The sequence below is a fragment of the Pyxicephalus adspersus genome, chromosome 2, assembly GCF_032062135.1.
Source record: "Pyxicephalus adspersus chromosome 2, UCB_Pads_2.0, whole genome shotgun sequence".
NCBI lineage: Eukaryota > Metazoa > Chordata > Amphibia > Anura > Pyxicephalidae > Pyxicephalus > Pyxicephalus adspersus.
In genome coordinates, this window is record NC_092859.1 from 18,118,508 (window position 1) to 18,130,208 (window position 11,701).

At 40.7% G+C, this 11,701-nt stretch overlaps 1 protein-coding gene across 1 annotated transcript in view; it reads right to left on the minus strand.

The window, feature by feature from the left end:
• ASH2L (ASH2 like, histone lysine methyltransferase complex subunit) overlaps positions 1–9,774 on the minus strand; it is a 21,232-nt gene extending 11,458 nt beyond the window's left edge. The window contains exons 1-13 of the mRNA XM_072399771.1: positions 9,672–9,774; positions 7,056–7,122; positions 6,680–6,822; positions 6,486–6,574; positions 5,936–6,030; positions 5,761–5,856; positions 4,956–5,051; positions 4,229–4,301; positions 3,676–3,766; positions 1,885–2,102; positions 1,621–1,788; positions 1,095–1,288; positions 262–354 (exon numbers count right to left, since the gene is read on the minus strand). Of these exons, the coding sequence (XP_072255872.1) occupies positions 262–354; positions 1,095–1,288; positions 1,621–1,788; positions 1,885–2,102; positions 3,676–3,766; positions 4,229–4,301; positions 4,956–5,051; positions 5,761–5,856; positions 5,936–6,030; positions 6,486–6,574; positions 6,680–6,822; positions 7,056–7,122; positions 9,672–9,760 (1,512 nt within the window). The 5' untranslated portion in view covers positions 9,761–9,774. The remainder of the gene's footprint in view (positions 1–261; positions 355–1,094; positions 1,289–1,620; positions 1,789–1,884; positions 2,103–3,675; positions 3,767–4,228; positions 4,302–4,955; positions 5,052–5,760; positions 5,857–5,935; positions 6,031–6,485; positions 6,575–6,679; positions 6,823–7,055; positions 7,123–9,671) is intronic.
• Between the last annotated feature and the right edge of the window lie 1,927 nt (positions 9,775–11,701).

The window sequence follows — 11,701 nt, forward strand, 5'->3', positions numbered from 1 at the left end:
GATCAATCATGTGCCATTCCTGTCCCCTTCAGGGGGGGGCTTATTTTTCATTTTTACCTAAAAAGGGGGGGCTGTCTTATTTGATGGCCCTGCCTTATCATCGGGGAAACATGGTAATATATTAGACAGCCGTCTAATACAGATTGTTATATCTAGATGTTGGATATAATGTTACCTGACTGCTGTATGTACATCTTTATTGTATGATGTTGGGATGTCAAAATTAAAAAGAAAAAAAAGGAATAGAGACTTGACACTCACCTCACTGCCGGGTGTTTGCCTTAAATTTTTTTCTGCTTTATCCACAAAATCTTTTTCTTCAAAGTACAAGTAGCTCTTGAATTTGATCAATGCCTTTGAGAGAGCACAGGAAAAAAGAAAGCTTATAATTTCTTCCTACACAGAGCAGAGAACCTACAACCTGCTGGTGAATTCCTACTGCTGACTTTGCTCAGCCTTTCGATATATTTTGCTTATTCCTACCTTGTTGTGTTTATTAGACATTTTACTACGTTTCACTATTCTGGCTTTACTAAGAACCATTTTTCTCTGACAACCAGATGTGTGTAAGCTTTTATCTTATGTAGTTTACAGTGCTGGAAAAACTTTTCTAAAGAAAGTCACATTTGTGAAGCTGATTAAAAAAAACACAATAAATCCTAGCAAGTCAGAATAAGAAGATCCTGAGACCTGCATGCAGTCCAGTGAATTGCAAGGGTAGTGTCATATTTATCCAAATGACTACACTGTTGGGAGCCAGGAAAAAGCTCTCTCTAAAATAAACCTACATACAGTGTCTTTCAACATGTGTATCAAATTAGAGAAAGCAGTAGATTCTGATCACTGCATGTGGTTACAGCAACACAGACAAAAGTTTGGAGAAGGGATGCTAAAAAAGTTATTAGCCTTTTATTATTGTTTATTCCCCTGTTGCATATTCTGCAACATTTCCTGCCTGGCAAAAAAAAGATAAGGTGGGAAATATGTCTTTACTCTCCCTGCAATTCAATCTCCTAAATATGTGTTTGATCCATTGGCATGCACAGCCTGTACACCTGAGTACAGTAAGGAATGAAAAAAATGTCACAATGTACCTTATCTTTGTAGGTGTCAGGCAGTGCCTGAGCAGTCTCAGTTTCATCTGGCAAGCTGATGTAAAATCCTAAAGTGTCACCCTGTCCATAGGCGTCAGAGTAATGCTTTCCAATAGACTGGTGGAACTTGGTGCCCTTCTTGCTGCGCCAGGAGTAGCTGAACTTGTCATAACCCAGTGGAGCCTGAAGATTTCCTGAACACAAAAGCAAACAACATTTTAATGCATATGTAACATCACAAATCAATTATAATAGAAACCGAATTTAGAAGAGTAACAAGGAAAATAAACATAACTGTTTTATAGCAATACAAAGCTTTATAAGGAATTCATTATTATTGTATCCACTGTATACATTTTCCTGTACAAGACACTGAAGAAAAGGTTTAGTATCCTTTTAAATAAAAGCAATGTTGGGCCTGCAATTATTTTAAAATTCTACTAGGACACACAATAGACAATGCTGCTATAACTTCAGTTATATAGACATAAGGTCCTTTATTTAGATGTACATATGCCTATCTTACCCAAGGCTTGAGACCAGCCCAGTCTAGCAGCTGTTTCCGGTGGCATGTCATCCACAAATATTTCAAAATACCAGGATCCTTTGCGCACACCATGGGATGCTCTGACCATAGAATAGCCCTTCTCTCCTAATACAGTTAAACGGTCATCTGAGATCTTTAACTGGGGAGCTGAAAAGACAAATCAAGCAAGAGGTTTATGAACCCTAAATGAAAATTGTATTCAAATGGACATCGGCTCCATATGCATTTTTAAAAGCTCCTCACCTCGGTCATGCAGGGCAAGCAGCACCCTTTCATATAGACAGGCTCTGTACAGATCCCCTGGGATCGGTTTTCCAGCCCAACAGTCTAACTCCAGTTTCTCCGGATCAGGTGCATGTGGGTCTGGTTCTGCCAGAATGTACCTATATCCATCTTTGTTAAAGGGGTGCTCAAGTGGATATCCATGGGGAGGAAGACGCTGTGCTGAAAACAGTGGATCACTAGAATAAAGAAGAAAAAATATCAGTTAACACTGTCCATGTTTTTTCCAGGACGATCAGAGAAAGTGTACCTCCATTGAGTGGAATCACACTCTCTTGGTGCTGTCCCAGGTTAATGACTTGGGAAAAAAACATTTGCAGCTACTTTTTTGTCAAGCAATGCCTTCCATAAACTGCCACAAATGGGAGAGTGCCACTAACAGAATCAACCTCACTGAGATAAACAGTGAAAAGCATCAAAAGAACAGATCTGCACAAATGAGTTTGTGTTTAGTCGAGGCGGAAAGATGCAGAAGCTAATATGTTACTTCTGAGCACCCAAAGAAACAAATGTAATGTGTCCATGGATAAATGTATAAAGTTCAATACGTGGGGAGTGGTATTCACAAGCTTCCTAATTGGAGGGGACGCCAATTGGCCTCCTAATATTTTATTAAAGAAGGCCGCTGCAATAGAAGACAACGTATATTCCCGTCTCCAAATCATGTTCAGTATGTAACTTGACAGAGACATAAGATACTTATAAGTGTTAGAAGTTTTGCAAGGCAGCAGCACTGAGAGAGATAGGAGAAGGGGGGCTTCTGGCGAATTAGATGTTTTGACCAAGTGGTGACAGGGTCACTTTAATGTCTGTGACCACAGATAAAAAGAAGTGAATCGTGTGCCATCTAGTGGTTATTTTTTCTCATTACCACACTAGTTTAAAGCTACTTTCATTTGCAGTCATTTCCTTTTGGGTTTAAAAAGACATTATCACTTTAAACCTTTTCTAGGCATCACTCGTCTCAGTTATTACCAGCAAACTTACAACATTCCTGCCACCAGATATAAACCCTGTGTTTCTGTGTAAAGCACCACATGCAAATTGCTTTCTCCGACTTAAATGAAGTTTGAGCACAGTCACATGATAAAAAAAAAAAAAAAGGAAAAGTTGCCGCTTTACTTAGCCTTGCACACTAGCAACACACGGAATTCTGTTGCCAGCTGCAGTGGAAGAGCCGAATTGTTAGTATTTGTGACTAACTGGAAGGAAGAGGTTTAGAAATGGAAGGCCCTCCTTATGAGACTATGATTGAAAAGCCGATCTACACTTTTGTGCATTTTAAGACCTCTCCTGACTTTTAGTATCCTGTTACCAGACTGAAGCCTATCTACTGGGAACAAAAAGCCATATTTGGCGGACATCTATTGCTCTTCCTACTTTCGGTGTCATATGGTCATACCCAATTCCTGCGCCTACCAACTAACCAAAAGTGGAAATTTAGCCAATGTAACATATTTCACCCACTTTGTCTCTGCAATACATGGTGTATTCAATTGAAAATTTGATTGCTGTTTGCGTTTGGCTTTAGATGGACTAAGTGACCTAATCTACAGCAGAAAGCAGTTTAATTGCTTGTGCTAAAACACACAAACTTCTAATGATTTATTGAAGTTTTAAATTCCATAAATTAAAAGAGCTTAGGGCAGGACCTGGCAAATTGAATCTTCAGGAAAAATTTTACATTTTCTTCAGCCAAAAGGTTTAGTCGACCCTGAAAACATGTGGAAACCATATAGCAAGAGATTTTACCTTCGGGTTCTCTTTGCTGCACTAGTAGAACCTCCGTCTTGTTGCTTGCGCTTTGCTCCTCTACCTTTTGCAGAACTGGCAGCGGCTGAGCCTAGAAGGCAACATTTTAAAAGCATGGGAGAAAAATGTATAAAGTCAATTTAAAATAAAATATCAGTTACATGCATTTTAATTAAGGGATTTATTTAATGAACATGTCAAAATGATCAGTAGACCATTGAAACTGAAGTTCTATAGAAATCTCAACTTTTCCTGTAAAGGTTTAGACCAGCACTACCACTGACTTATCCAGGATTTAAAAATAACTTTACTTTCCTATACAAGTGGTTTTCGTTGATGGGTATTTACCCTTCGACTATGTATTTATTTTTTTTCAGTTTTCAGCTGTAATTGCCCAGACTTGGGAAAGGTTTATTTTAAATAGATAAAACTTTGACATGAGCTAAAATGTACTGCAAAGCTCACATGTATTGGACTGGCTGCCTATGTTACATCATTTTATTCTAAGGGGAACAACAAACAAAATCATTTTCTGTGCACAGTGTAAACTTACCATTCAATCCTCCTCCAGTAGATACAGCACTGCTCTGCTTTTGGTCATAAGCTGGGCCGACATTTCCCAAATCCTTAAAACAGAAAAAATAATTATAAAAACCACCTCACTATTCAGCATACCAGGAGAAAAAAAAAGTCCTTTATGGCAGGGAAAGAATTACATATTCCCCCTAGATCAGCCTTTACCATCGAGAAACCCTTTTAAATATTTCTCACGTCTACAACAAATCCTACTAAAAATTTACAACTAAAGAATGTGGCAGACCGAGAAAGTTACACACTCAGAGAGAATACATATAGTCTGAAACACTCTTTTTCAGTAATAATAATGAAACCAACAATGATGGGTAGTCTAAAATTTCTCCCTTGCATTGGTTGTCAGTGGATGTGGACCCCTTTACATTTAATGGAACTTTGCAGATAACATTCAGGCAGAATCAGCCACTGCTCAGGAAACACTTTGCATCCCCTGAAGGAACTCCTGGAGTTGAGAATGTCTAATCTAACTATACTGGTTGTGCCTCATAGCTGTCTAGTGATCCTCTTGTCATTAAGACATTGTTTGCACTGGCAGACTTAAAAAAAATTCTGCCCAATACAAGGCATAGAATACGATTACAACCCATGCACGTAAGACTTCAGGTATTACTATGCTTTTTAGTGTTATTTTGCTTACTAATAAAAGACATTAAAAAAAAATATATACTAGAAAAATTATTCTTTACCTGATCAAGGAGGCCAAATTTAGGATAATCTTCCTCTGGATCCTTGCTGCCTGGGTCTGGGTGTTCCTTCACTAAAAATACATCTCGCTCCTTAGTCTGAAAGGACATAAAATCAGTGCAATGCCAACACTTGACTTTTAAGCATTGAACAGGACAAACATTGCATGAACGCTGTAAATGGTAATATCTACAGTGAAAAATTAGGAAGCCATCTCTGGTAACCACTTTCTAGAAGAAAAAATTATTTTGGCTATCACAATTCAGCGATTTTTGGGTCACTGACAAGGAACATACAAAAAATAAAATCAGAAATTCCCACATAAATTGTTGGAGGTGGGCTTAAAATTCCCATGAATACCATACAGTCAGAGCCTTCGTACTAATGCCAATTATGAATGCAACAGCCTCCAATCATGGAAAATTAAAACCCATCTTCAGCATTTTAGATCTCAAAAACCTGAAATTAGTTCACAAGTTTCCTCTTTCATCCAGTGACACCAACTCATTCCTGTAAATTAAAGGTGCCATGGATTCATCCACTAAGGATATCAGAAAAACAGTGCAGAGAGTGGTTCTAATGTCATCACTGACTGCCCAGTGCTGGTATAAGGAAGGAAGGGAGCACTGACTGATGTTAACATTGCTGTTGCAGGTTTCTGGCCCTTTAGGGTACCAGAACATCAAAAATAATGAATATATGTTTAAACTAATCTGTCCACTTCATTAGTATGAAAATTAGTAACCAAAATAGTAAAGCCTGCACAGAATTGTGCCTGCCTTTTACATGGTATATAGAGATATTTACCATAGTTTTTACAATACTGTTTGGCCATGACATCTTTCCGGGCCTCTGTCGTGTGGTCAGATTCTCCCAGTACTTATCAATAAATGGAATTATATCCTGTAAAGAACAGAGCACTATTAAGCATACATATACGCGGTCAGATTACATATTAATAAAAAGGCACAGTGGAGGTTACCTTGTCTTTGGAAAACATAGTCTTTGGATGCTCATCCTGGTTTCTAGAATGCCACGTTAGGTTTGCTAAGGCAGTAAGACACATTTCCTTCAAATCTGCAAAAATAAGTTAAAGTTAGCTATTGTTTCTATGCAAACAGTTTAGAGAACTAAATAAGTCAAAACAGATGGCTAACAGTTTGCAAGTGTTGGCATACTGGCATACACAAAGGGTTTTCCAGAGCAAAAACTGTTATGCAGTGGCAAACTGGCAAACCTGCTAAGCACAAATGTGTAGGCTAACTGCCTGTTGTCCATCCTCCTAAGGGATACCCCTATACCTCATACTAAGTGGTTTGTCAGGTCATTCAATGAGCTCTATTTATAAACCAGGGAATCAGACATTCCCCTGTAGGAATCTTCCAGGTCCATGTGTTTTAATGGCAGTAAAGGATTCCCACTTGGGAACTTCAGATTTCCGTTTTGTAACTAGAGCCCAAGGAAGGAAAACACTAAAGCAATATACCAAACTGAAACCAATAGATCTTTTCCTACATTCACCAAAGACTTACTGGCTTGCTTTCTCAGAAAGTATGTGTTTCCGCTGTGATGGCATACATTACAATGGAAGCTGTAATTGGTCATAAACGGAAGACAGGACCTAAGAGAAAAAATAATCCATTATCAGCGTATTTTCCTAGCAACTTTTACATCGCTCTTTTTTTAGGATACACACACACACACACAAGAGAATAGGAGCACATACGTAGTATCTAAAGCAAATGAATCTGCACCAAACCACTTCAGGCAGATTCCACACTGCAGCTCGATCTCTCCAAGCTGCCGTCCATTCTCCTCATCCACTGAGCCGGTCTGAGTATCCATGGCTTCACCTTCTGCTGTAGAATCCTGGGAACAAATGAACAAAACAAAGCAACATCTAAATACTGCAATAGTAGAAGTAGTAGTAGCCAATAACTGCATGCTCGGACGAGTTACAATTTTACAGTCATTTTGGAACCCATGCCCTGGTTTAGATTAGGGTGTCTGGTGGAAGATTTATAATGTTTTCTTCCAGATTTATAGTTTTTGCACCCACCAGGTAAGGGCATCAGTTAATTCAGAAGTTTCATTCTACATACCAAAGCATCTTTCTCATTGGAAGATTCATTGTCCAGTCCTGCCGCTGAACCCAGTGCAATCGAGTCACTGCAAATACAGAAATTGGTAAATACCCTTTATTCAAAAAATAAAAACATGAAATATATATATAACAAACCAAAATGACATCCCAAAAGTTTCAACCTTTATGGCAATTTGGAATTACCTTTCTTAGCAGACCTGCATCCACCAGTGGCTGACAACCTCTATCTACTAAAAAATAACGGCTTTATATCTTTGTCCAAATCTGAGAGATCTCTGCTCACTTCTGGACACTTTGCTATTAGATGTACAATAAAGCTCCCTAGCGTAGAAGCACTTCCATTAGCATCTGTGTTTACTACTGAAAATTGGATCTGAAGTGCATTTAATTGATTAAGGAAAGATGCGGAAAGCTTTTTAAACACTCTATTCACACTACTTCTATGCAAACTGAAGCTTTTTGGAACATTTGAAATCTCACCATAAAAATTTGCTATTAGGCAGGGTTTTATTGTAGAAAGGGACAGGCAATGCCCATTCCGCAATAAAACATGCTTGCCTCCCTGATCGCCCCCTTAACTGTAAAAAATCAAGATGCCGGAAAAGCAGAAGAGAAAAAAGGAGAAGATAGAGGCACCCTGCGATGGAGACAGGCGATTATCCCCAGGGTTTAGATCTGCTGCGGTGAAGGTTGAACTGTTACTCTCCAATGGGGAGAATGTGAAGAACCCAACGTAATGTACACAAACTTTAGTCCATGTCAAAGCAAGGACTAAAAAGTCTGCCAGCTTTTAGCATGGCTTCTAAATATCCTTCCATCCTGGTCTGACATTTTACCATGAATTTTGGATTAGGTAACACCAGGGCACATCTGGGGGCCAATAAACCAAAAACCATTCTAAAAAAATTGTCCAACAGGAACAAGCTTGAACTATGTGGCCTGAGCTCTGAATTTAAAACTAATGTGACCACCCTGAATTAACTCAATATTCTGAGAAAGCTTTGTAACCAATGGGAATGTGGCAAATCAAAAAAGAAATCCTAAAGCAAAACTAAAAACCTTTTATACTCTTCAGCCCAGGCTGGTGTGACTTCCATGCAGGCACTTCATAAAGCCCTGGCAAGCACTGGGAGGTAGCCAGGATGTGCCGATTCCCCCCAGCAAACAATGCTATGCATGGGCAGCTCTGCGAATGATCAGATAAGAGACGGTGATAAGGCGGGTAAGAAGGACATCACTTGTCCCTTTCTACAATAACGTCAGTTCAGCTTTAAAAAGTTATTGCTTACAGTTTTTTTCCCCCTCTTTAATCAAACTTTTCACAGAGCCCAGGCCCAATGCATTCGCATCTCAGTGTACAATCCTGCACAGGTGACTGCTGGGGATGAATGAACTTGTCTGCATGCGTGCGAGTTATTTCATTCTGGATCCAAAACTTGTTAGTTAGAGGACTGCATGAAGTTGTCAGTGCCAGTGAAGTGAGTTGAGGTCATTGCGACAAGAAGGTGAATTTACTTTATTGAAGAAGCAACATCACCTGTTCCCTTCTGTAATAAAGGCGCTACTAGCTTGTAATTTTAGAAAATGTAGAGAAAGAAAATATGATAACTTAGTTTTAGAAAAACTGATGTGCACATCAACACAAGACACGAGGTGTTATTTCAGCCTGAAAGTGGAACTAAACCCAGCCCAATAACCTGTCCATACTCCAGCACCAGGCGCTGCCATCTTCTGGGCATCTTTAGCCATCGTGATTGGCTGTGTCGGGTTAACACAACTCCCGCAAAGGTGCACGGGAGCGCATTCATCCTGGCACATGTAAGGAAAAGTGGGACTGCCAGGAACCAAAGCTGAAGGTGCACAACTTTATTTCAGAAACTCAGAGGAATCAGGCAGGATTTAAAAGTGGTGGAGGGGGCATCCCCTGGGTGAGGATAAGGATCGGGGGCACCTTCTTCCTGAGGGGCCACCTCCCGGCTTTAGATCTGAGGTGGGACGCCTCCCGAGTGAGGATCTGGGGGGTGGGGGGAAATGGCACCTTCCGGGTGAGGATCTGGGGGAGAGCCGGTGATATGTTGCTGGGGACGCTATTGCAATGACTCGGACTGTCCTCTCCCCAGCTTTGCATTCCAACGGACCCATGGACCAGTGACACCCTCCATACCCTGGGGCGGGTATAACCCTATCTGTATGCCGGTAGGTTTTTGCACGCAGTAAGTGAATTGGGGAGAGGACATGGAAGTTTCAGATTAATAGACACAAAACTCTATTTGGATCTTCATTTTATTATGAACACCACAGCAGGAAACTGATCCGTTACCCAGGGCAAGAAGCGTGACACCCATGAGCCCAATATGACCGGCACCCCATCACCCAGACATGTCACCCATAGGTCATTGTCCACACACCCCAGCCATGCATGGCCCATTCTGGAACTTGTAGTGCACCCACAGCAGCTTCAAGGTAACTTACAGGAAGTTGTATGAATGAATTGTACAATGCACAGCTATTCATGCAAAGGCCACTCAGCACCCCCATTCATTGCACAGCCATTAAGCCCCCAAATAAACAACCCCCAGATTTATCATTCAATTACCCCACCCCTCTACCTTACCTGCTCCGGTTATCCCCGCCCCCTCCCGGGCTAGAGCCTGAACCTCCTCCGCCCGCCTCTGCACCCTCCTTCTCCGCCACCGCCGCCATCTTCGTACACAAAACACCACGTTTCCTGCGCCGCTGGGAGGAGCCATGGCGGGGCATAGTGGAGACTGCGCAATGGAGGAACAAGGCCGACGCAGCCATATTTGTTACGGTCTGCGAAACGTTGCTATGGAAACAGTTAAAGGAACCGCGGGAAAAGAAGGTCAGCAGATCAGTGATCTAGTGGAGAAGGAGGGGTGTGGCCGAGGACAGTAATAGGAATATAAGACATGGGCTGGTTCCTAATGAACATATTTCATGTAGAAATTATGCATCAAATACACACAAATAAAAATTGCCTGCTGCTTTGTATCAGGGTTCCATGCTTTCTTTCCATTTGTGGTCAATTTAGAATTATTTTCTGTGGCATTAGTATGCTTTTTCATACATAGGCCTATTATGGATTCCTGTTCTGTGCAACAACCCAGGTAATGGAATATTTAGTTCTCTAAGCTTAGACTTTCCTGAACTCCTGTAGGTGCTTAGTGAGTAGCGCAGTGAAACTCTTCCCACAAGGTCACCTCCAGAAAGGTTCGAAAACTAGTTAGTAGTTGGTAGTTGACTAAGCAAAGACCTTAAGGAGGAACTAAACTGAAAAATGCCTAAAAAATAAAATAAATACATTTATCTTCAATCCCGGACTGAACAAATCCAGACTTTTAAACTCCATCTCCCATTTCAGACTAAGGCTGCGTACACACGTGCAATAATTGTTAATTCCAACGACAAAAATGAACGAGCGCTGTACATACATCACCGTTCTGCTCTATAGACAAAGGGAGGAGGGGGAACGACGGAGCAGCACCCCGCTTTGCTCTCTCCTCTTCACTTTCATTACGATCGTTCCTCGTTAGTCGTCTGTGGATCTGCCAGGATGGACGATGGAACATCGTAGGGCGATTGCTATACACAGGCCAGATTCTTGACTGATATCAGCCCTGGGGGGATTATCGGTGGAGAAGTATCTGATGTGTGTACATGGCCTATAAACTCTGTAATAATGGATTATCCCTTAGTATTTGTCTTTGTGGCAATGGCCACCAAAAGAAAAGGAAAGGAATCTCCACCTGAGAATCAAATTTAAGCTTCAGCTCTTGTCCCACTTACCTTTCTGATTTTGTAGGAAAATACTCCCCTAGCCGCTCTCTTCACTCCTCCAATGACCTTCTAATGACTTCCTCACTCATAACCTCCAAGACTTTTCTAGAGCTGCCCCAACTCTCTGGAATGGTCTTCCATGTCCTATTCGGCTTGCTCCTACTTTCTGCTCATTTAAAAGAGCCCTCAAAACCCATTTCTTCAAACTTGCCTACCCATCTTCTCCCAACTCTTAAACCCTCACTAATTCCCACCACTACAAATCTCCCCTCCTATTGTGTGATACTTCCCCCACCTCCTAGATTGTAAGCTCTTCGGGGCAGAGTTCTCTCCTCCTCCTGTGTCACTGTTTGTATCTGTCTATCATTTGCAACTCCTATTTAATGTACAGCACTGCGTAATATGTTGGTGCTATATAAATACTGTTTAATAATAATAATCTCTCTGAAAGGGACAGAAAAAGCAATAAAGACTTGGAAGAAAGTCGAACCTTCCCCTACTTTACACAAAACAAAAAAAGTGCTTTCACATAAAATACAATATATCAAGTCCACCTACTCCATATAAATCAAAACATAAATGAACAAGAACAAACCAGAGTAAAAAAAAAAAACATTATTAAATATACCGTTTTCGGTAAGGCGATGTCTAATGACGCCCTACCTTACAGTTATAACATCCCCACACAACAAGGGATTGTGATCCTGCATTACAAATTAGCTTTTCCACCTGGTCACCTGCAAACATTTTTAGTGCCTCCAAAAGCTATAACTTGGGGGACCACCTATCTAAAATACCTTGATCTAAGGAAGTGTCATCTACGTGCATTAATAAGGAAATCAAATC